The 25249-nt window shown below is 51.7% G+C and overlaps 1 protein-coding gene across 3 annotated transcripts in view; it reads left to right on the forward strand.

Moving 5' to 3' along the window:
• ST8SIA5 (ST8 alpha-N-acetyl-neuraminide alpha-2,8-sialyltransferase 5) overlaps positions 1-24080 on the forward strand; it is a 53566-nt gene extending 29486 nt beyond the window's left edge. For 2 of the 3 annotated variants that reach the window (XM_080683173.1, XM_080683174.1), the window contains 6 exons: positions 1775-1867; positions 11487-11573; positions 14610-14754; positions 18575-18687; positions 19459-19551; positions 20763-24080. In XM_080683173.1, coding sequence (XP_080539299.1) covers positions 1775-1867; positions 11487-11573; positions 14610-14754; positions 18575-18687; positions 19459-19551; positions 20763-21231 — 1000 coding nt within the window. In that variant the 3' untranslated portion in view covers positions 21232-24080. The remainder of the gene's footprint in view (positions 1-1774; positions 1868-11486; positions 11574-14609; positions 14755-18574; positions 18688-19458; positions 19552-20762) is intronic. The other variant, XM_080683175.1, reaches the window with a different exon arrangement.
• The last annotated feature ends 1169 nt before the right edge of the window (positions 24081-25249 follow it).

Here is a 25249-nt window from a genome sequence, read left to right on the forward strand (position 1 = left end):
TTCATATTGTGAAATATAATTTTAAATTACTTAAATATATAATTACAGTACTGTCAAATTAACTATTGCTATATTAAATTGATCAAGAACATATTTATGAATATATTTTTAAATTAACTATGAAATTGTATTTAAGTTATTTAAAAATATTTTGTTCTAATATTTTAAAATAAATATATAGTTATGCTTTAAAATTAACTGTTAAATTTTATTAAAATTAAAAATAACACATATTTATAAACAGAATATGTTTTAAAGTATTAAATATGAAATGAAAAGCTGTTTAGCATACAAATATTTTAAAAAGACACCAACTTACTGGGTAAAATGATGTAGTGTTTCTAAAGTTTGCCCACGTAAGTTGGACACGTGAGAACACAAGCAATAACTGCCGACAGGTTTCTGGGAAATGCCTGAGGAATGCCTGTATTTTTAACCCCTTGCTCATGGATTGCAGGGTCCAGGAACAGCCCTGGGGCACCTCTCCCACCTCTGATTCTCCAGGGCTCCCTAATGCGAGCTCACTGCCCCCACGTTTAGAGTGGCTTGACCCTGCAGGCTTCTCTTCTGAGGTGTTGAGGCTGTCATGCGCCCAGCCTCCCAGCTTAATCTGCCCGGTCTCTTCTGCGCAACCTCCAGATGGGGGCCACGAGGAGAGGGTCACCTGGCCTCTGCCCGGGAGGCCCCACCCTGCCTCCTTGGTCGAGCCCAGCAGTGAACCACTATGTTTTATCTTCAAGGGAACCTCCCCCCCAACTCAGCCCTCCCCACCCCCAGTCAGGTGATGCACTTCCTTCCGGGGTGTGAGAAGGGGAGGCCTTAAAGGGATCCTCGGCAGCGCCCGGTGTCCTTGTAGGTGATTGGACAGGAGCAGCTTTGAGGCTCATGGTGCAGCTCTGCCACCTGCCATCCACACGACTCTGGGCAAGTGAGTTAAATCCTAGAGCCTGTCTGATGCTTATGGCATCACTTTCCTTGTGGGCTGGTTATAAAGATCAAAGTGGATGCCTCCTTGTCAAGTGCTGGGCCCGTGGTAAGGTCTCGGCAAGCACTGGCTGAAATGGGATTTGTGATTCTGCATGAAGCTGCTGAAGGGACCCTGAGGTGGCCCTGACGTGCCTGGAGCCAGCTGGTGTTGGAGGGGCTTGGGTTCCTCTGCAGTGGGATCTAGACCAAGCCTGGCCATGCCCCACACTGACAGTGGGACCCGGGGCTCCATCTGTTTAGCCTCAGTTTTCCCAGCTGCCAAATGGGGGGAAAGAAATGTCACTCTCACCTAGTCACTGTGTGAGCATGAGAATCAAGTGAGCTAACGGAGATGGAAATGCTTGTGCAGAAGAAAAGCGGTGGATCTCAGCTATGCTTGTGGCTGTCATTGTGTAACACTTTCCCAAGAGGAGGATGAGGGGTCAGGAAAGGGCAGGGCTGGCTGAAGGCAGCCACCTTGCCACCCGGCCCAGTGCTGCCTCCTTCAGTGACTGATCACAGGAAGAGCCAGAGCAAGTTCCCTTTCCAGCCACCAACTTGGAACCACTTGCTTCTGAATGTCATCATTTGCTGAAGTGGGGTCATACTCCCTCCCATAAATGCTTACACTCAGCGATCAAGCCAGAGCCCCCAGCAGTCCTGGAGCGTTCCACCAGCTCATCTGCTGGGTGGGACTGGTTTGCTCTATTTATTTGACAAGGACAGACTCCCCCGCTCCCCCAACAAGGGTCGCTGAAAGTCAGGCTGGCTTCTCTGCATAGTAACCTCTGTCCCTGTTGGTTCCCAGGTACTTTGAATTTTACGAGGGCCCTTTAGAATATAACTCCACAAGATGCCTGGAGCTGAGGAACGAGATCTTGGAGGTGAAGGTGCTGTCCATGTGAGTGTGGCCGGGCTGGGTGGTGGGTGCATGGTTCATGGGGAAGTGGGGCAGGGCCAGGGGGCAGGTGGGGATTTGGGCAGAAGGAAATACAGTAGGAACCTCGGTGGATCAGACAGAACAAGCATTAGGTCTACTTCCCAGGGCCCTGGGTTTTATGAAAAAAGGCCAAGTTTGCTAGGTCACCTCTGTTGACTTGGCCTTTCAGTCCTGGCTCAGTTACGGGTCTCTGAGATTATCATCACCGGCTCCTTGGGTATAGAAATCGAACAGGGCCTGGGAGCGTCTTACCTGAAATGTAGTCCTGTGTGCGAGGGTTAAGCATCACCTTCCTGCTATGGTCTTTTAAACATTTTCTATTCATTAAAATTTTACAAAAAGGTAAACAGTGAAAAGTCCCCTGCCCACAGTCCTTTGCCCACAGCCCCCGAGTTCTCTTCAGAGGTAAGAGGCCAACCCTGTATCCCCTGCATCCTCCCAGAAAGTCTACGCAAAACCCAGCATCTACGTATAGGTATTTTTCACTCTTTCTTTCTTTTTTTTTTAATAAATGGCAAAAGACCCGTGCTCTCTCCTCCCCCTCAGCAATAGATCACCATGGCTCTGTGACAGCCTATGTGAGAAAAAGTGTGTTACATGCTGAACATTTTAACGCGTGGGCCTGTCCTTGCTTTCCCTCCCGTGACTGCCATGAATTTGGTAAACCATTCAGAGGACTGGGTGCTGTGTTCATCAGGACAGGATGTATGTTGATTTTAAAACAGTCATGTCTGGATATGGCAGAAGTACAGTTTATTGAGGCCGGCAGTGCTGGGCGCTTAAGTGGGCTCATGAGGCCCAGACATGTTCCCTGCACTGCAGTCCATGGCCCACAGGCAGGAGCCATTGCTGTTTTAGCCCTTTGACATGGTCTCCGGGGAGTGTGGGTCACAGAAAGAACACGAGCCTTGGGTTCAGGCAGACCTGGGCTCCAAAGCCGACGCTGGGCTTTACCAGCTCTGCATCTTCATACAAATGACTTAACCTCTCTGAGCCTTCTCTTACCTATAAAAATGGGGACACTCTCACCTCGCTTGCTATAAAGACTAGTTGAATTAACATATGTGAAAATAGTAACCCAGCAGTCCACATACATAGTAGCACACCTAGTAGGTGCTCAGTGTTCATTGCTTCTTCCCTTTCCTTCTCTCCCCTTTCCTTCCCCTCTGGAACCAGCAGCAGCAGCAACAGCTTTTCTGCGCTGTCATTCAGACTCCGTAAGCTTAGTAGCTGTAGGCAATGTCCAAGATAAGAGCAAATGTCCAGCTGGGATTAGCTGTGTCGCTCATGGTCTCTGTACTAACCAAGGGGCTGTATGCCCTCTCTAGAGAGGAACATGTTAGCAGCTCACCCTCCCGCCAACCCCACCCAGCCCTGGGCTGAGCACACACCGTGATGCCTGCCCCCAGGAGCTCCCAGCCCAGCAGGGAAGCGGACAGTAATAACTGATTACCTTAGGTCCTAAGGCTTAGGGAGATGAGCGTGACAGGGAACTTGACCTGGGCTGGGAGGAGGGGTAGTCAGGCCAGGCTTCTCTGAGGAAGCGATGGTGTGAAGGGTGATAGGAGTTAACTAGGCCAAGAGGATTCCTGACCGAGGGAACAGTTTGTGCAAAGGCCCTGTGCCAGGAAGGAACCCGCTGTGTCCCAGGCTGTGCAGGGGCAGGGCAGCTTGAATGCCAGCAGGAGGCGGGGAAACAGAAGCAGTGCTGCTAGAGGGGCAGGCAGGGGCCGGACCTTGTGGGGCGGGATTTTGTTTTGTCATTATCAAAGGGCACAGCGAAGGGTTGGAAGTGGGTGGGGGTGTGATGTGATTGGTGTTTGATACATTCCACCGAGGAGTGGGGATTTAGTGGAGAAGATGGGTGCCCGGACCTCAGGTAGGAGCCACATCCATAAGCTCATAAGCAGAGAGAGAGCCGTTATCTTTTCCCCAAATTCAGAGGCTGCAGGCCTGTCAGTGCCGCACTGTGCAAAGCCAGGGCCCTCGTGGAGAGCACTCGGTACCGTTTCAAAGGGCAAATCTTCCATTTTTTTAAAATTATGAAAAACAGACAGTTTCTCCATGGTTACTTCAAGGTGTGCACAGGATGACCTGAGGGACCCCATAGATTTGCCTTCCCTCTGCGTTGCTTCCCATTCCTCCACCCGTGTATTGTTTATATGTTGGTGTTTGTCCCTGTGCTGGCTTGTTGGACTCCTATCACAAGGGACCACAGACTGGGGGCTTAAACACCAGAGCTTTCTTGTCTCCAAGTTCTGTGGGCTGGAGTCAGATCGAGGTGTCAGGAGGACTGGGTCTCTCTGTGGCTTTGAGATGGCTGCCTTCCCTGTCTTCACACGGTTGTCCCTCGGTGTGCCTGTGTCCTAATTTCCTCTAATGAGGACACCAGTCACAGTGGATTAGAGCTCACCCTAGTGATGTCATTTTAACTTAACCACCTCTCCAAAGACTCTATCCCAGAAAGACGGTCACATTTGGAGATGTTGGGGGTTAGGGCTTCAACATATGAATTTTGGGGGTGATACTACTCAGCTCATAGTAGTCCCTATCACACCTTCCATTTAGGGACTAAATTAGAAATTGCCTGGGCCCTTTGTTTCAAGCCCGAATCACAAATGTTGTGGGGTGCGATGGGGAGCCTCATATTTCCCCATGATCTGTGCCCACCCTGTCCCTTGTCGTGTTGGTGGCATTTGGTCCTCTGCATGGTTGGCGTTAGTTCTCATCTCTGCCTCTGGCCTCTGAACTGAACAACCATCCCAGCTGGTGCCTTCTGGGCCTTGCGCCACCCTGCGTCTCCATGGCAGCTGCCATCCTGTGGTCCCTACGCCCTGGGAGTGGGCACTGGAGGTCTGAGAGGAGAGGAGAGGCTGGGCTGTTCATGGGGTATCAGCATGGCAGGATGTTGGGGAGTCGTGAGCCTCGTGCCTCTTTTCTTGAGTCCTCAAGCTGGGGGTCAGTGGGCCCTCTGGGGCTGAAATCCGAGAGCCGAGACTGGCCTTCGATCTGAGTGGTTCTGACCGCCTGGGCACCTGCGTGCTTTGCTCCAGCCCAGAGCTGTGGCCCTGCTTGTGGTGGAGACTGTGAGTCATTGGGAAAAGGTTAAATTCTCATCTGTGAACTGAGGGGCTTGGATGGATGCGCTCCGAGGCCCTTCAGCGCATGATGTCAGCTGGAGTTCTGTCTGAGGAGATGGGACCTGTGCGATTCATCTGGGGAGATTCTCATCCAACAGTGCTCCTCTCACTGGGGAAAGTCAGTGAGCCGGAAATTCCACCCGGACAGGCCTCGCTCCTGACAATATCAGATTGTGAGGAATTGCGCTATGACGATTTGTTATGAAAAGGCATTGTCCCTATATTGTAGAACTATCGATGTTGAATTTAGTCATTCTAGAGCCTCTATTTTTATTTTTAAACGAAAGGCCCGATGCACAAAATTCATGCAAGAGTAGGCCTTCCTTCCCCCGGCTTCTGGCACCAGCTTCCCTCTGGCACCCGGGACCTGGGCTTCCCTCCTAGCCCCGGCTTCGTCCGGAAGGACATCTGGTCTAATTAGCATATTACGCTTTTATTATGATAGAGCAGCTCCTGCCTGTGCTCACACCCAGATGGTCTCACCTCACCAGCCGCCCTCTCCTGCCACCACTTCCCATCTTTCTGGGGTGGGGCCCTCACTGAGACAGGAGAGGGGCTGGGGCCAGGTCTGGCAGGGTTCTCCAGGCGTCTCTGAGTCCTGGAGCCTGGCCCTGCATGGGCTCAGGATGCGTTTGTTAAGTGAATGAATGGATGGAAAAGAGAATGTGACCAGAGTGGAAATGAGGAGGTCATGAAAGAAAAGGGGGAAAGAAAGGAAAATGAGATGGCCATTATCATCTCATTATTATTGCCATCTCTACACAAGGCTAGAAACATATGAAAGTTTATGATAATAAAAAGCAACAGTCCCCTGCCCCCCACCCTACCCCCACCCTGCTGCTTCCAACTCTTGGCTGTCTCTGCCGTACCTGCTCCCATACCTCTCAGCGCCACTGCACGCCACTGTCCCCTGACTTGCCCTGTTTGCACAGCGTCCCCTCCCGTCCTGCCTCGGCGGGTGAGGATTCAGCTCTCTTAGCCCGCATCCAGCCCCGCCCCACTATCCTGGGTGAGGACTGTTGCTATTTGTAGTTCTTCTATCTATAGATTGCCCAATAACCTGCTTCTTTTTCTACTAAACATTGGCAGCATCTCTTGATCCAGCACTTTGTGATATGAGGCTGTTAAAGTTACGCCTACGTTTTAGTTCCAGCCTCTGGCTTCGGTCATCCATGAGTTTACCTTTAAAATGTCAAGGCTGCTAACATGTACATTCTGTGTGTAACCATGGCAGCCTTTGGGGGGCTTTTCTCTATAGGTTGATTCTAAAATTTGAAGATCAGATAATGGTGATTCCATCTTCTCTTTGTACAGTTCTCCTCCCCTTTTTTCCTGAAGCTTCTAGTCATCTTTTCCCCCTTGAACTCTCGTCTCTATTATGCCCTATTTCCCACCCCACCCCCCTTCTCCCTCAACTAGGCATTCCCCCAGGTTTCCCTTCATCCTCCTGCCTCACCCCAGACAGGCTGCGTCCTGATAGGCCACACATCATCTCCCAGGGCTTCCTTCTCTGCCTGTTTGGGTCGGATTCACCTGAGAACCCATAGCTGCATCTTTCTTGGTTTACTCCTTCATTTTGCTTCTACCCCCTCTTGAAGCAAAGTCCCCAGAAGGATGGGTGGGAGGTAAACTTTTGAACCCTTCTGTGTCTAAATGACTTAATTCTTCCCTTATACTTGATTGCTGGTTTGGTGGGGTTGGTATTTTAGGTGGAAGTCATTTCCCCCCAGAATGCTGCTGAAGAGCTTCTGTCATCTGCTAGCACCCAGGGCCACAGGCACATGGCACTTGTTCCTTTGGAGGTGACCTGCCTTTTCAGATCATGACGTTCTGAAACGTCCTGACGTTGTGCCCGGGGATGCGCACCCCTGGGACCTCTTCAGTTGGGCTCAGGTCCAAACTCTTGAGCTTCTCTTAGAGTTCTTTGTATTTGCTCCTCTTCATTTTTCTCTGTTTCCTCTTTGTAGTGCATCTAAGAGTTGAGTACTGGCTTTTCTCCATAGCTCCTCTAGCACTCATATAGTTTAATCTCATCTCTCGCTATCTCCCTGCCCTTTGCTTCTGCTTTCTGAGAAAAGTTCTTGACTTTATCTTCTACCTCATCTAGTGAACTTTCCCCCTCAGGAGCTCTTACTTTGTTCTGAGTGGCCTGTTCTTATTTTAAGGGCCTCGTGACTTCTTGAATAGCTTGAATAGCTCTAGGGACACTAAGGAGAATATCTTGGAGTTCTGTTTCATGCCTCTCTCTGTAATCATTTTTTTAAAAAACCAGTATTTTTTATTTATTTTATTTATTTTTGTGTGTAGGCACAAATAGTGATTAATATGAAATAGTTTAATTAGATACACAGGCTTATATTATGAAGAAAAATAATGAAAACAAAAAATAGAAAAATGATGCTCATAATTATAACATACCAACAAATCAAATATTTTCTCTTTTAAAATGTATTTTTCAATTACAATTGACGTACAGTATTATATTAGTTTTAGGTGTACAACATAGTGATCAGACATAAACATGCTTTATGAAATGATCACCCCAATAAGTCTCGTACCCCTCTGACATAATTATGACACCCATATGGCACCTTGCATAGTTATTACAGTGTTACTGACTATATTCCCTTAGCTGTCCTTTACATCCCTGTGACTATTTTAATAACTGGCAATTTGTACTTCTTAATCCCTTTCACCTTTTCACCCATCCTCCCAACCCCCCTCCCCTCTGTGGACCACCAATTTGTTCTCTGAATCTATACATTTGTTTCTGTTTTGTTTGTTTATTTTTTAAAAATTGCACATATAAGTGAAACCATATGGTATCTGTCTTTTCCTGTCTGACTCATTTCATTTAGCGTAATACCCTCTAGGTCCATCCATGTTGTCACAAATGGTAAGATTTCATTCTTGTTGTGGCTGAGTATGACCCCATTGTATATATGTACTGCATCTTCTTTATGCATTTGTCTATGGATGGGCATTTAGGCTGCTCCATATCTTGGCTGTTGTAAATGACGCTGTAATGAACATAGGGCTGCATATGTCTTTCGAATTAATGTTTTGAATTTCTTCAAAATGAATTCTCTGTGGTCATTTTATCTGATGGTTTATCTTGGTCTATTTCCTCAGGTTGACCAGGTGGCCCTTGGTTATCTGTTCCTATTTAAACAATACAAAGCTGATAGAGTCTCTGAGGCTGAGGGCAGCTTTCATGGAGGATAGGGTTCAAGATTGCTGCTGGCCCTTTTGCTGTTAGAACATCCAGATCTTTTCACTGGGAGTGATAATTTTTTTTTAAGAAGTCGGAACTGACAGTCTGATTCATTCCCTCTTCCCTCCTCTGCTTGACATTAAATATCTGGCTGCCGTGGGGGTGGGCTTGATTGTTCCGGATATGGACTCACAACCGATTCTCATTTTAATACCATGTCCCTGTCCTGTCCTCCACCCCCTTTAAAATTTTCTGTGCAAATTGGCTCTATCCCTTGGCTGTGCCCTTCCTCCTTATGTCACTCCTTCTCCTTCCACACACTTGTGTCACACTTCTCTCTTCCACTGAGACCTTCCACCTACTCCCATTATTCTATTCACCTGGCAGCTTATACCTTTTTTATTCTTCTGGAATGTGGTGTCTTGGGAGAAAGGAGGTAAAGGCCTGGGATCAACCCTTCATCTTAAAGATGATTGTGCATCTGTAAAGCAATTTATAAAATGTTTTTACAAATATTATCTCTTTGTATCTTTCTGACACCCTTCGAGATGGGCACAGCAGAGGTTATTGTATCCATCTTACAGATAAAGCAGCTGAGTCTCAGAGGGATTAAATGACTTAGCCGAGGTCTCGTTGCAAGTTGGGGATGGAGCCAGGATTCAAGGCTGGGTGTTCAGGCCCCATCCTTGGTCCATGTATGATGAGGGCATTGGAGGCTCAGAGAATGGGGCTCGGACAATGCCATGGCTTGGGACCCCGGCCTGCAGTGTTGCCACGGCTGTGTTTCTGGGAGGCATTGGCAGTAGAGGGGGCTGCTCTGGGGCCTGGGTTGCAGGAAGTGGGGGAGGGAAGCAGTGTGTGAGCCAGGGTGCCGCTGTGCAATGACACTTCTCCTCTGGTGTCACAGGAGCTTGAGAGATGAGAGCTGCTATGGAGGTTTGGGAAAGCCAGAGGAAGGGTCCGGATGAGAGGGGGGCTCCTTCCAGCTCTTTAAAGCTGCCAAGCAGATGTGTGAACTGGGTCTGAGGCCCATGTCCCCCTCTGCTTCCCAAATTCATGGACTTTGTTGCTATCCCAAGTTCTCCTGAAACCACCCCTCCACCCACTGTCATGTGTCCCCTGTAGGTGAGGCTTGCCCTGTTTGGGAGCAACTATATCCCCCTGCAGTTAAACACAGGGAAACAGTTCTATAGAATGAACCTGTCTTATTTTATTTTATTTTTTCAATCTTATGGTTAAGTGAGTATTTGCCTTTTTTTTATTTTATTTGTTTTATTATTTTTTTAAAATCCTTATCCGAGGATATTTTCCCATTGATTTTTAGAGAGAGTGGAAGAGAAAGGGAAAGACAGAGAGAAATATCGATGTGAGAGAAACACATCGATTGGTTGCCTCCTGCACGTGCCCCAACCATGGCCTGGAATTGAGCCTGCAACCCAGGTATGTGCCCTTGACCAGAATCAAATCTGGGACCTTCAGTCCACAGGCTAACGCTCTATCCACTGAGCAAAATCGGTTAGGGCAGTGTTTGCCTTTTAAAAAAAATCATGGACCCCTTTGGGAAGCTGATGAAAGCTTTCAGCCCCAAGATGCGTACCCGGTGGACAAACGTGAGATTGTCACTATGATTCAGGGGGCTCGAGGGTTCCCTTCAGTGGACCCCAGAGTAAGAGCCACAGTTACAGTAGTTTTCTGCTAACACCCAGCTCCGGGGGGCTGGCCACCTCCCCATTCCTGAGCAAACCAGAATGACCTTACAGGGCTGCTCTCTGTACCACGTGCAGCCAGCTTCTGAACCACGACCGCCAGGCGACCCCGGACAGCGCAGGGTACAGGCGCAGGGAGGGGACTGCGGCGGGCAGGAGATTATGGCCCGTGCAGCATTCCTGAGAAACTCCGGTCTGCTGCACTGCTCAGCGGGAGGACGGTCCAACGATCTAATGCTTTCCGCTGGTTTCAGTCAAAGCGCGAATCCCACCTGACTTAGACGTTTCCTTCCCAGAGAGCACGTTAGGCACCACAAGCCACGATGTTCAAAACCCGACGAGCGTGAAGAAAGCCTTGCAGATGGGTGTTCAGTTGGAAGGAGCATGTCCCAGGTTTCTCAGCTCTTCCTGTGTGTCATCTGGACATTGTGAGCAGGGCATACCCGGTGCTGAGCCCTACTGTGTGCTAAGCACAGTGTGAGGGATGCACAGACATTCCTTTGCCCTCTATAGGGAGATGTACCTGGGGCATCCAGGCAGGTCCTGGAGGGTGGGCATGTGAGGAAGAATGCTTTAAAATGTAGCCTGGCCTTTTAAAAATCAGATATGGTGAGACACCCAGACACAGAAATGACATCGTGAAGGAAGAAGTTCTGATACTCCCAGGTCCCTAGAAACAGGAGGCACAGCTCGCCATGCAGGGCCGCCTGGGGAAGCAGAAGAGGTGAGGGGAAACCTGGGTGAGAGCCTTCCTGTGGTTCTCACATGGAGGAATGGCAAGGTGGGGCGGACAGGGTTAGGACGGGCCAGTTTGAATGCTTTCTATGGGCTCTGTGGCTTAGGGACTGCCCCTAGTGGCCTGAGACCTGGCCCCGGCATGGTTAGGGCGGTGAGCCACTGGTTGGGTTGATAAAGGAGGCAGTTGCAGGTATGGGCTCTGGATTGGTCAGTGTGATGTGAAAGGTGCGCTTGCAGGAGATTGTCTGCCATCTCTAGGAATTAGCAAGGCCCCCAGGGCCAGAGCATCAAGCTCTTTGGCCCCTTGAGTGTGGCTCTTCCACAAAATACCACGGCCTGGGCGAGTCTATTTTGAAGAAGTGGCGTTAGAAGAAGTTTAAGTCTAAAAAATTTGGCTCTCAAAAGAAATTTCAATCGTTGTATTGTTGATATTTGGCTCTGTTGACTAATGAGTTTGCTGACCACTGGACTAAAGGGTCCCAGGTTCGATTCTGGCCAAGGACACATGTCCAGGTTGCAGGCTCAGTCCCCAGTGGGGGTCGTGCAGGAGGCAGCCGACCAATGATTCTTTCTCATCATTGATGTTTCGATCTCTCTCTCCCTCTCCCTTCCTCTCTGAAATCAATAATAATAAAAAAAAGAATACAGAAACCGAGAAAATAGTTAATACAAAGGACCAGCCAGGATTTGGCAGAGCGGGGAGCAGGAGGGAGCATGTTTGGGAATGACAACACTCTGCCAGCCTGGCCCTTCATGGCCTCTTCTGTCCTCCACTCCCCAAGGGTGAAGCAGTCGGAGCTGTTCGACAGGTGGAGGAGCCTGCAGATGTGCAAATGGGCGATGAACATCTCCGAAGCCAACCAGTTCAAGTACCTATGACTCGCCTGTCCTGCCCGGGGTTCTCTTCCTGCCACCTCTGCACATCCTCCCGGTCCTGCAAGGCCTAGCTCTGGGGCATCCCCTTGGAGCTGGTCCTGACAGGGCTCTGGAGTCTGGGCGGGGGGAAGTTCTGACTCAGCATGCAGGCTTAGGCGGCACCTGCTGGGTGCTGTCCTCCACAGTCTCACCCTGCAGCATCCCTGCAAGGTCAGTGGTGTCGTCTCCAGTAAAGCCGAGGTTCACTGAGACTCACCGAGGTGAAGCGATTTTCAGGAGGTCTCTAGCAGGCCTGTGCCTTAAGGCACAGTAAACACTGTCCACGGCCCCACCCCATCCCCTCCTCACCTCTAGCCCAGCAGCTCCTCCTCCAAGCTCTAGAGTTCTTATAGCTCAGCGGTCGCCAACCTTTCGGACCTCACAGACCACCGGTTGGTGACCGCTGTTATAGCCTATACTGAATGTTTGAGTGTGATTTCCTCGTGGCTCTCTAACCAAAATTTACAGATCATAAACTCCCAGAACTTAAAGTTCTCCAGCCTCTGAGAGTCGCCTGCTATAGAAGTAGAACATGAACTTGAGCCAAGTACAGGAAGAAGCGGGAGGTCCAAGGTCTGGGCTTTATGTGCTGCCCAATCCACCCTTAGAAAGAGAGATTACTGTGGGGACTGGGCAGGCAGATAACCCCTCAGGGTGGGTGCGGCCCGAGAGCCCTGAGGGAGTGGCTGGACCAGGTCAGGGAGATGCACAAGGCTGAGCGGACGGAAGCCTCATCAGTGGGATTTACAATATAAAGAAATAATAATAATAATAATAATAATAATAATAATAAGCACCAGGAAGATAATGTGGCAGGAGGAAAACAGAGAGAGGCGTAGGGCCCTTTGGCAGGGATCAGCCAGCAGCTTGTGGGGAGAGACTCTGGGGTAACTGAGACCTTTCTGGGATGGGAATGGGGGGTGGTTTCAGGTGTGGGGAGTGGGGGTGACATCAGGTCAGGCCATGCTTTAAAGGAAAAACCTTCAAGGCCAGTCATCGTTTCCCTTTGCTCTTATTACAAGGTCATGGAACAATAATAAGATTCTCAGTTCAGGTTGGCAGGAATGTGGTACAGTGAGGTGTGTGTGTGGTAGCGGGTAGGAGGACTGTACTGGAAGACAGGCATGGGCATCTAGTTACAGGAAAGGAATCCTGTAATGGAGGCCTTCCCTTACGCTGCTGCTTACAAAGTAAACCACATTGGCATTCTGGTTTATATATCAGGTACTCCTGAGCTTGGTTAGTATGAGTCAGTCTCCTCCAGTGGGCTGACAACATCGAGTTTCCGGACCAACAAAGATAAACAGCCCAGATGCTGGTTTGTCATGCTGACCCCATGGCCCCTGCCTGGCCAGACCTCTGGCCTTCCCTTGGGGAAGCCTCGGTCACATTCTGAAACCCACCCCCTCCACAGGAAAGAATGCTCTCCACAACCAGTAGCCAGCTGAACTCCCCAGTGAAGTCCCTGCAAGAATAAAGTCATAGAGAGCATTTGTATAACCTTCCTGGCTTTGGCAACCTGGAATCATGGAATTGCAGAGGGTCAGAGAGCCAGCCCTGTATCGTGCAGATAAGGAAACTGAGGGCCAGGGAGGGCAAGAGACCCGCCCAAAGCCCCACAGCTGGTGGGAGCAGAGCAGAAATAGAACCCAGGCTTTTTGACACCAGGTTGGCAAGCCAAGGTCCATGCAAGACCTTGGGTGTAAACTTTCCAGAGGGCTCCTCCTCAGTTTTAGTTAACGGTCATCATCCGGGCTCCATGAAGAAGGCGTTCCGCTCCTCCTGTGGCTGCCCGGGCACCAGATGTGACTGTGCCTGGAGCCAGTGTCAGGGGAAGAAGGCCAGGTGGACTCAGCCCACTGCTGCTGCTTTAGGAGAAAGCATGTCCTCCTGGGCCCACAGTCCCTAATGGAGTGGGTAGCAATTTGCATCCTTTGTCAAGCCTGGCCCCTCTGCAGCCAGGGCGGCGGGGGGAGGGGGAGGGAGGGAGAAGGGTGTGCCTAGGATCTGACCCAGCACCAGGCCTCACCAGCAGGCCTAGGGGAATGCCCCGCCAGTAGGGCCGGTAGGATGCCAGCCGCAGGGAAGAGAAAAACCAGGCTCTGTGGCTGGCTGACTCCCAGTCCGGCCTCAGCAGCCATTTTCTCCCTCCGAGGGTGTTTTAAGCCTGCTTACCTCGTCTCAGTGTCCACCCTTCTAGGAGCTCATATTTGAGTGTTTTTAAGAGTGAAAAACCACAGGTTTTAATTATTTTTAAAATTAAATAATGAACTCCTGGAAACTTGTTTTGGCAGCCAGGTTCCATTCTGCAGGATGTCATCCAGTATCAACTCACCGTCCCAAATTTCTGACCTCCCCTCCGCCCCATTCCTAAAGCACTTTATGATTGAAATAGTACATTTCTGTTGACTGTGTGTGTCTTGGCTTCTGGGCCCCATCATACAGGGAACATGCCTTGCCCAGAGTCTGATATGGGGGCCAACGGCCTGAGGAAGAGCTCTGCATCCCCGGGTTTCCGTGAGGACTCAGTTTCCACGTCCATTGGCCTGTTTCCAGGAAGTAGCAGAAAGCTTAGCAGATCTTAATGGGAGCTCAGATGAGGAATAATTTGTCCCGCAATTGGCAGGCACCTGGTTGTCAAGCACCTGTGTGACTGACATGCGGGATCCGGAGAAGCAGGGTCCCTGCCATTGGGGGCTTTCATTCAAGTGGGGGAGGGAGGTGGTGGACGAGGAAGTGGGTGGGACCCTTGGAAGCCAGTGTGGTCAGTGGGGACAGAGAGAAACCTGGCTCCCACCCGAAAGGCCCAGGCATTGGGAGGAGTATGGAAAGGGTGGCATGAGCAGAGGTGTGCAGTGGGAAGGGGAGGTGGGAGAAAGTGGGGCTCCCTGGTCTCCCCGAGGGGCCTCGGTGTCCTGATGCCTCTGTCCTTCAAGAGGCTCTGCTCTGTCCCGTGTCATCAGTCTCTCCGGTCTGTCTCCTGCACGCAGGTCCACTCTGTCCAGATGCTGCAACGCCCCCTCCTTCCTCTTCACCACCCAGAAGAACACGCCCCTGGGGACAAAGCTCAAGTACGAGGTGGACACCAGCGGCATCTACCACATCAACCAGGAGATCTTCCGCATGTTTCCCAAGGTGCTGCTTTGGGCAGGGCGGTCTGGGCGGGGCAGGGGAGCTGACCCAGCCGGGCCCTCTGTGGCCATGCCCAGTGGTTTGGCACTGCTCTGCTGTGCCCTCTGGCACCCAGTCCTGGTCCTGGTTGGCCATGCTTTGAGGCCCAGTAGAATGTCTTCTGGGGTTCTGTCTGGCATGATGAATGGCAACTGGCTATTAATTGGGTGACTTTTGGCAAGAATGTGGTTATAAAATTTTGGCTGTTGCATTGCTGGTAGAGGACATCCTGAAGATAAGCATTTGTCCCCCACCCAAGGGAGGCACAAGAACAAAAACATCCATGCGAAAGCTGTGCGTGCACAAGAAATCAACCAATACAAAGCACAACACTGAAAGAAGGGTCTATATTGGATGACCTTAGGTGGTCGTTTTGTTTTTCAAAGATTCAGTCTGCCCATCTGTAACATGGGGTTTGGACTGGAATCGGTTTGGCTGCTTATAACAGAAAATCTAAAATATCAGAGTCTTAAAGAAGATGCACATTTATTTTTTCATTTCATATACAAGAGATCTGGAGGTGGCCATCCATCCAGGGCCAGCCCCGTGGCTCCCCGGTCACGGGGACCACAGAGGAGTATCCATGTGTGTGAACTGCTCAGGTCACTGAGGCTTAGGTACATGCACTCACTTCTGGCCTGACTGTCGCCTCAGACTCTCAGAGAAGGGGCCCCGAGCCTGCCTGCGTTTTCAGCTGATTCTGATGGTTACCACCGAGAGAGGAGGAAGGCTCCATGGGACATTAGCACCTCCTGGAGAGTGCTGGGCTCCGGGTAGGACTTGAGCCCAGTTTATAGAAAAACTGGTTGGCGTGTGTTCAGGTCTTTCGGGATGATGTCCGGGGGCCTGGGCTGAGTGCTAATGAAAGAGAGCCCAGGGCTTCTCTGCATTCTGTTACTCAGGCAGAGTGTCCTGGTAAGACTGGGCATTGTGGGGGCACCGGGAGGAGCTGGAGGTGCCAGACGTCCTCTCCCAGGTCCCAGTGCTGGAGGACATGGGGTGTGAGCCATCTTGGCGAGGTGGGTCTTGCAAGGCCTGGAACATGAGGTTGACAGCAGGTGAACTTGCATCTCACACAGGTGATGCCAGTGGGTGACACACAGCTCGGTTATGACATGTGGGTCCAAGGAGGGCCATGGACATGGGCCACCGAGGCCCAGGAATTAGAGAAGGGATTGCCAAGGCTTCTTTGGAAAGGGCCGGAAAATAAATATTTTAGGCTCTGCAGGCCATCTGGTCTCTCTCACAGCTACTCACCTTCGTCGTTCTCGCACAGAGCCGCCTGGCTGTGAGTACACCAGCGAGCGTGGCCCGGCTCCAGTAGCTCTTCAGTTCCTCTTAAACGCCGACATTTGTTTATATACTTTTTACACGTCACAAAATATTTCCCTTTGGATTTTTCTCCAACTATTACAAAATATAAAATCCATTTTTAGCTTGCAGGCCATGCAGAAGTAGGTGATAGGTCAGATGTGGCCCGCGGGGCTGTACTTTGTGACCCCCTGAACTAGAGCATGTGACACGGAAGTATGTCCCACACTTCCTAAAAGTGCATATCTCTTTGAGTTTGTTAAAAATAGAGCTTCTTGCCTTCTACCTCCACCCTGAAGATTCTGGTTCCATGGTTCTGGGAAGGCGCCCAGGAACTCAGGTAGATTTTGATTTACAGAAGTTTGGGAAACACTGACATACAACATAAAAAAAAAGCCTTTGATGGTCTCTCCAAAGATGATTGGTGTTTTCTGTTTCTCTGATAAAAATCAAACAGTGCAGTTCCCCCCACTGGTCATGAGATACCTTTGTTTCCCCACCTTGGCCCCCTGGGCCTGTCCCTCCGGTGAGAATGGGCCGTGAGGAAGGACAGTCCCACAGACGCTGCGGCATCTCCTTAGGTTTAGCCGCATTCCCGATGAGCCTATTGTTGTGTGATTTTTCCATGACGCCTGCCTGGAAGTTGGTCCCAACGGAAGCCCAAGGTGCTGACGGGGCCGCTCTCCTGCAGGCTGGCCAGCTGGTGTGCGCTGGGAGGACAGCTGCCCAGCAGCCTCCTGCTGTCCGAGATGGAGGGGACCTTCGGGCCATCCAATAACAACCCGGTCCCCTTGCTGAGACCCCTCTGGGCTGGGGCCCTGCACTGGTAGGCTTTTCATTGACACCAGTGGTTCTCCACAGGGGGCGGGTTTGGGGACATTTGGCAATGCCTTGAGACATTTTTGGTTGTCATGACTTGGGGGCACTCTTGGCTTTAGTGGGGTGAAGCCAGGGATGCTGCAGTGTACAGGTCAGCGCCAACAACAAGGCAATGTCAGTGCCAAGGCGAGAAACCCTGCTTTACATCCTATTGAGCAGCACGAAATACACAAATTACAACATTTTAATTTATAACACATTTCATAACATTTACAAAACCAAAACACTGAGAGCTCAAAAAACTTGCCCTTACCTCATTATAGGGCAAAATCAAGATTGAATTTGGGGCTTGTGATGAGGGGGCCCAATCCTGGTTTGTGAGATTTTCCCAGTTTGACCAAATGTAAGTCCTGCATCCGGGCAAAGCCCGCTAGTCCTGGCAGCTGGGCTGTTTGGTCACCCTGCCCTTGCCTCCAGGTCTGTGAGCCTGCCGTGTGCCTGCCCAGTGGCACCTGCCTCAGGTGGCCCACGGGGGAATGTGACAGAAGCAGGTCTCTTAAGTGTCAGGCCAGTATTTGCTTTTTCCTGCCAATTTGCCTGTGGTCCCCTGGAGGGCTTGCCTAAGGTGCCTTTGTGGGCAGCCAGTACCCAGACCAAGGTAACCCCCAGTTGGGCAGCCAGTACCCAGACCAAGGTAACCCCCAGTTGGGCAGCCAGTACCCAGACCAAGGTAACCCCCAGTTGGGCACCCAGCACCCAGACCAAGGTAATCCCCAGTTGGGCACCCAGCACCCAGACCAAGGTAACCCCCAGTTGGGCAGCCAGTACCCAGACCAAGGTAACCCCCAGTTGGGCACCCAGCACCCAGACCAAGGTAACCCCCAGTTGGGCACCCAGCACCCAGACCAAGGTAACCCCCAGTTGGGCACCCAGCACCCAGACCAAGGTAACCCCCAGTTGAGGTGTGACGAGGTCAAAGCGCTGTGAGACACTCACTCCCAGTGCTCCTGTGACTGTCATCATCACTCAGGGTAAGTCCTAGGCTCCCTGGGTGTCCAGTCTCTAACTGTTCCCCTAATGTGGCTTTGCTTGCTCACCTCCAGCCTCTTATCCCTGCTGCTGCCAAGTCCTGGCATCTGTCTCAGCCTCTATGACCTTTCTGTCCCAGGCCTGTGTCCTCCTCGTGGACAGAGGGCGGCTCTGCACCTCGCCCTGAGCTGAAAGGGCTGAGGTTTAGGGCTCTGGTCCCAGGGTGGCCCTGCCCTCATTTCTGCTGCCGCCATCCCCAGAACATTTGCTTTCATCGTTAAAATATGTACAGTAGCATGTACATATTTAGTCATGAAAAGCTGAGCTTCCCAACATGGGGAAACCAAAGGCTAGCAGGGCCGTCCTCTCTGCACACTGGAAACCTAACGCATCCCAGGGCTTATTGAAAACAGCCATGGAGACCTGCCTTCTGGTGCCAGCTCATTTGTACTTGCCTGAGCAACTGAGAACAAACCTTTGGACCTTTTTTCTCACCTGCAGAGTGGAATAACCACTTTTCTCTAACGTTCCCTACAAGGCTGCCTCATGGGGCCAGGAGGAGTAGAGGTGGAGGTGGGTACGGAGGTGAGAGCACCTGATGAAGGCTGTGACCCTGTCTCCCCAGGACATGCCCTACTACCGGTCCCAGTTTAAGAAGTGCGCAGTGGTGGGCAACGGAGGCATCTTAAAGAACAGCCGTTGCGGGAGGGAGATCAACAGCGCCGACTTTGTCTTCCGGTAAAAGAACCATCCTGGTCTGCACCACTTTGGCCTTCACCCCCCTCCCCCTTTAGGCCCTTCCCCTTGGTTCTCCCCCCCCCCATGCTGCCCTTTATATGGTTAATCCCCCACTCCCCACCCCTGCAGACCCTCATGCTCCAGGTTGTCACTTCTCTCTAGTGCTGTCCCTTTGGGCACATGGTGGAACCGCTCAGAGCCTCAGTCTCCACATCTGCATAATGGAAGCAAATGGCATCACAGATGTGAAGAGACTCAGGACTCAATGGGGCCCCAGGCAGATGGGTCGGTGAGGCCTCTGGGTGGCCACCTTCCTGGTTGGGTTCTACTCTTCCAGAAGCAATGCTTGGGACCAGGGTAGCTTTGTATCTAACACCAATTTGAACTTCACCCTGGCTTTGCCTAAGGTAGAGACTGGTCCTTATATTTCTTCTTCCTTATGTAGAGCCCCTCTTATCTTGGGGACCCTCACTTACATCTTTAGTCTGGATAACGAAGATGGTCTGAAAGTGAGAGATTAAAGCAGAGCCCTGGGCTGAGGCTGCAGTGGGCTCTCGGGTTGTAGATTCAGTTACTGGGCTGTTCAGAGTTGGTGGGGGAAGTGGTTGAATTGGCCCCTCCATGCCCAGGCCACAGAGATTCCACCCAGCTGGGCGCCTCTGCATCCTTCTCTCATGTGATCATCCCTCCCCTGCCCGCTGCCCTCGCCCACTCCCACTCCATCGGGAATAACTGACCATAGGCCGTCGGGCTGCCTCGTCTCTTCCACAGGTGCAACCTACCCCCCATCTCAGAGAAGTACACCATGGATGTGGGGGTGAAGACGGACGTGGTCACCGTGAACCCCAGCATCATCACAGAGAGGTCAGTGGCCCTCTGTCTAGACCTGTGGGGTCCAGTATGGTAGCCACTGGCCACATGTTGCAACTGGCACTGAAATGTGGCCAGACTAGAGTGAGATGTGCCATCTGTAAGTGGAACCACCCCCCCCCCCCATTTCCAAGATGTAACGTGAAAGAGGATGGGCCCTATCTCATGAAATTTTTATATCGATTATATGTTGAAATGATAGCATTTTGAGTATATCAGGTTAAATAAAATATATTATAAAAATTAATTGCACCCATTTTTCTCCTTGTTTAAATGTGCTTTCTGGAACATTTAAAATTATATATGTGGCCTGCGTTATATTTCTTTTGGACAGCGCTGGGCTAGACTGTCCTCACCTAGCGCTGGGTCAGAGCCCCCGTGTGTGAGGGGAGGGCGGCTCCCTATGCAGTGTGCCCAGGCAACACGGGAGGAGCCCCCTGCAAAGATCTCTCCCCACCTGGCTCCCTCCTGGGATCTGTCTGTCTGGGAGGCCTCCGGGGAAAGGGGTTCATGTGTTAAAACTCCAACCTCTGTGACACCATCCAGGCCAGATGAAGGGTAAGAGGAGGGGAAGTTGTTAAACTGGGTCAGAGGCCCAGGAACAGGGACAGTAAGCAGAGTGAAGGAGCATTTGACACCTGTGAGATGAGCCAACCTGAGGGCTGTTTAATGTAAAAGAAAGACGGGTGCGGGGCTGCTGGTGGGGAGAGGGGCAGGCGAGAGATCAGGCAACTGGTTTGAGATCCCTTAGGATCTTAGGGAAGCCGGGACAGGTGAATGCCCCCAGGGCCCCAGGGAAAGCCTCCGCTCCCTCACCATCCCGGTCAGGGAAAGCCTCCGCTCCCTCACCATCCCGGTCAGGGAAAGCCTCCGCTCCCTCACCATCCCACTGAGCCCACCCCGGGCAGCCTCGGCCAGGTGAGCTCAGCATTGCCCTCCCCTGGCAGCCACACACTAGATATTTGTCCCTTTGGGTGCAGACTGTCCTCTCCTGCACCCACTTAAAAACATATACCTGTCCCAGGGACGCCTTGACATTCCTTGCTGAGGTGACTGAGATGAAACGAGGCAGGGATGGCCCGAGAGCCCCTGCCTCCTTTGAAAAGACCCGAGGGTGCAGGGCTGGGGAAGCCAGGGCGCAGGGCCTGGGGGCCAGGGGCTCCAGGGGCGCGGGTGGCCGACCCTCTCGCTTGCGCCCCGCCCAGGTTCCACAAGCTGGAGAAGTGGCGGCGGCCCTTCTACCGCGTGCTGCAGGGCTACGAGAACGCGTCCGTGCTGCTGCCCGCCTTCTACAACACGCGCAACACCGACGTGTCCATCCGCGTCAAGTACGTGCTGGACGACTTCCAGGCGCCGCAGGCCGTCTACTACTTCCACCCGCAGTACCTGGTCAACGTGTCGCGCTACTGGCTGGGCCTGGGCGTGCGCGCCAAGCGCATCAGCACCGGCCTCATCCTGGCCACGGCCGCGCTGGAGCTCTGCGAGGAGGTGCACCTGTTCGGCTTCTGGGCCTTCCCCATGAACCCTGCGGGCCTCTACATCACTCACCACTACTATGACAACGTCAAGCCCCGCCCCGGCTTTCACGCCATGCCCTCCGAGATCTTCAACTTCCTGCACCTGCACAGCCGCGGCATCCTCCGCGTGCACACGGGCACCTGCAGCTGCTGCTGAGGGCGCGCTGGCTGCCTGCCCTGCCCTGCCGGCCGCCCCGCCTGCCCGGCTCCCAGACCCTTGCTCCTCCTTTCCCGCCTGCGCTGGGCAGGGCAGGGCGAAGGTCTGGCTAGAAGGCTGTCTGTCACTACCTGGTAGTTCAGCTTCATGCTTGGGACCCACCTGTGGGCCCGGAGACAGGGGTGGGGTTCGGGGCAGAGTCAGGTCTGTGCTGGGCATCCTGGGTCTTGGTCTGGGCCCTGTGTCTCTGCTCCGCCCACGGTGGCATGCTGCTGGGGATTGCCCGTGAATAAAGCACATTTCCACTCAATGTTAGCATCCAAGAAAGAGAGCACACTGTATTGGCTTTGTCACAGCTAAAGGAAGGCCCCACGGAGAATGGAGGAGAGAGACGGCATATTTAATTCAGACTTTTGGGCTCCTGAGTTTTCTTCCAAGGCCTTAGTCCTGATTTGCTGTCTAGAATCTCAGAGCTTAGCGGCCAGCTCACCCGCCAGACCTTCCTGTGAAGACAGAATGTCCCAGAGAAGTCCAGAGACTTATCAGCCAAGGTTACACCTACTGTCCGAACCCATTGAGTGACTTGGTGAGAGCTAATGCGAGGCCTGTGTAAGGATCTTTGCAGAGACCCCATCAGCTGAGGAAAGCCACACCGTTTCATACACATCTTCACACACACAGTCTTGGTGCCTCCGGGTTCAATCCTTCATCTGATCTTTTGATGAGAAGAACATAAACCAGACCAGCCATTTGCACTAAGGTTTTCAAGCCAATGTTACCGACTCATAAGCACTCAGTGATTTGCTTCCTCTTCTGGCTCCTTATTTCCAGCTCTGTTTTAAGCAGGAGTTATTTATAAGACCCGTTCCTCTTTATGTTCCCGAATACTGGATGCTGCTATGTCGTGTTCCTTAAAAGGAACTGTAAGGCTTGGGGATGAACTGAGTAAACGGTGAGCTTGGCAGCCGGAAGCCCATCATGGCCGCGGACACCAGCATCACCGAGGGACCTACTGCACAGGCGGGACCACCCACGTGGCCAGCCAGGCAGCCTTCACACACATGTGCCCGTAGGGCCTGCTCTGTGGGAAGTTAGCTGTGTCTAGCTGAAAGGGATCAACATGTCATTTCACAGCTGAAATTCATTCCTTTTGCTTCTGGCGTGATGTTTCCACCATTAACGCGGCTGTGCCGGATGGACACCATTGATAAATTGCCTTAGAACTTAGCTTTGTAGAATCTTAGAATGTTAGTCCTGGGGAGGACTTCAGCCCCCTCCCTTCCTTTCTCTTTTCTCCCTCCCTCCTTCTCTCCTGTCTCCCCCCTCCCTTTCCCCCTCCTTCCCTCTCTCCTTTTCTTCCCTCCCTTCTGTAAACATGCCTATAGCTTTTTCTGTTTTGATCTGGGCTTGGGCTTGGACATGATGATGAATATGGACACATCTCATTTTATTGCACTTCACACACGTTGCGTCTTTTTAAAAAAATATATTTTTATTGATTTCAGAGAGGAAGAGAGAGGAAGATAGATAGAAACATCAATGATGAGAGAGAATCATTGATCAGTTGCCTCCTGAACACCCCTTACTGGGGATCAAGCCTGCAACCCAGGCATGTGCCCTTGACTGGAATCGAACCCGGGACCCTTCAGTCCGCAGGCTGATGCTCTATCCACTGAGCCAAACCAGCCAGGGAAAGATGTTGCGTTTTTTACAAATTGAAGGCAAGACCCTCCACCAGCAAAAAGATTACGACTTAACGTTTATTGCTGTTGTATCTCTCAGCAGTATCCAGTATCTGAGGCATGTCTTTAAGGGTGGTATCTCTGACTCTGGGGCTGGAGGGCAGACCATAAGCAAATGCCAGTCCCACCTGCTGGGTGCCCTGAGGAGGAGGGGGAGGAGCTGTGGGAGCACAGCTGGGAGCAGGGCCTTTCATCTGATCACCTCATTCACAGCAGAGCAACAGGCCCAGCCAGCGAGAGACAGAGAGCGCAGGTGCCGTCCTGGCCTCTAGGCTCAGTCCAGGGCTCTCTTAGCCTTGGCCTGTGCTTCGTGTTGGAGGTCATTACAGAGAGCGTGTTCCAGGCACCCGCTCTTCTAGATACTGACATTCCCCCTTCGTTCTGTGTTCTGAAAAAGCTTCAGGCTGCTCTGAGGCTCGGTCTGCTTTTTGGCACAGCAGGGACGTAGCCAAGGAGGGAAGGTAGGCCCGTCCTCGGTAAACGGGGAGAACTGCACAAGGACAGCGCGTGCTGTGCTTTCTTAGGTTCTGCCTGTGTCTCCCAAGGAAGGAGCTTCTGGGAAAGATTCTGGTTTCCTGAGGTTTCTAGCCACGTGACTGTGGTTCATTGAGCCCCGTTCTGGAAACCATGGCATGCCAGAACTGGAAGGCTCTTAACGATCATAATGTCCCACTTAACGAAACAGGCCCAGAATGGAGAGGTGACCTGGGTCAAGTCAGGCCTGAGGCTCTATCGATGCCTGCTGTGGACAGACCCTCCACCTGAAGCATGTTCCAGGAGGAATAGTGTTGGGGAGCTGGAGCCTGGGGGAGCTACACACCAGGGCTCTCACACTGAGGGTGTGGGGAGCTGGTGTTGGCCCAGCCAAGGCCCTTGTAGGAGCCAGGAATGGAGCATGGGGAGTCACCCCACGTAGGAGCTGGGTTTCATGGCTCATGGCCCTATTCCTGCCCATAGGTTTCAAGACAAGTCTCTTTCTCTCCCTTATGGTCTCCGTCCTCATAAACAACTAGAGGCTTTGATCTCTAGGGTCTGTATAATCTCTAAATTTTTTTGAGACATTCATGATGTATGGGGTCTAAGCCATAAATATTTATGATTGTACTATCTAAGATTTGCTCTGCTCATTCTCAGGCCCAAGACTGAACACTTAATTTTCATTATTTCCTATAGTCATCACAGGACCCCCTTAGGTTAGAAGATTCTCATTAGAAAGATGAGGAGACTGAGGCTCAGAACAATTCAGTGACTGGCCCATGGTCAGGCACCCAATGGAGGAAACTGCACCCAGGTCTGTAGAACCCCAAAGTCTGTTGTGCTACAAACCTCTGTCTTAGCCACTTCCCATTCAGAGGGATCCTGATCGAGATGTCACTGCACGTACTAGACCCTGCTCTAGGGACACATGCTCTGAGAGTCTGTCAGGGGTCTGGAAGACAGTCTGTGCTTATAGGGGGCCATCTCCCCACACCCTCCCTCTGGCACTGGAGGGGATCTGAGGCCATCTCCACATTTTGCAGGTGAGCAGAGATGACCAGGAAGGGTACACATTAAATGACACCATGGTGAGTGACTTGCCCAAGGCCACATGGCCAGCTAGTGCTTCAACTGGGATTTACCCCATTTCCTGCCTTCCAGGTCACACTCTTTCTCCTGCAGCCAATATTTGTAGGAAAACGTTTTTCTAAGGCTCAGGGAGACCTGGGCATACACTCAGAACTCCTAACATGTTCCTCTCAGCCTTGTCCTTCTCCCACCCTGCGGTGTAGACTACCAGTTAAATTATTATTTAGGGCAAATTGATGCTCCACAGACAAAACAAAACCACATCTTCCTTTGTGCTAAATCCACTGCCCCAGGGCTGAAAGGCAGCAAAAACAAGTAAATGACTTGGTGCCTAGCCAAGCCAACAGGAAGGTGGCTCCAGGTCAGATGCGGCCTCTGAGACCAGTCAGCAATGCTGTCACGGCAACTCTGCCCGCTTGTCACCTGGGGCCGCAGAGAGTCTGTCGCCCTTGACTTTGCTGAGCACGGGGAGGAGGCAGGGACAGTGCTTTCCGACAATTGAGGGCAAGCACAGAACTGGCTTCAGCCAGTTATTCAACCAATATTTATTGAGCACTCACTTTGTGCCAGGCATTGTGCCAGGTGCTGGGGAACTGTGGTAGTGATGAGCACAACATACCCCCTGCCCTCCTGGAGGTGGCAGTCTGGTGGATGTGTCCAGACACTGAACCAAGAGTCCTACATGCACACACAAGAGCTGTGCTAAGTGC

The sequence above is a fragment of the Plecotus auritus genome (assembly GCF_963455305.1).
Source record: "Plecotus auritus genome assembly, chromosome: 8".
Lineage (NCBI taxonomy): Eukaryota > Metazoa > Chordata > Mammalia > Chiroptera > Vespertilionidae > Plecotus > Plecotus auritus.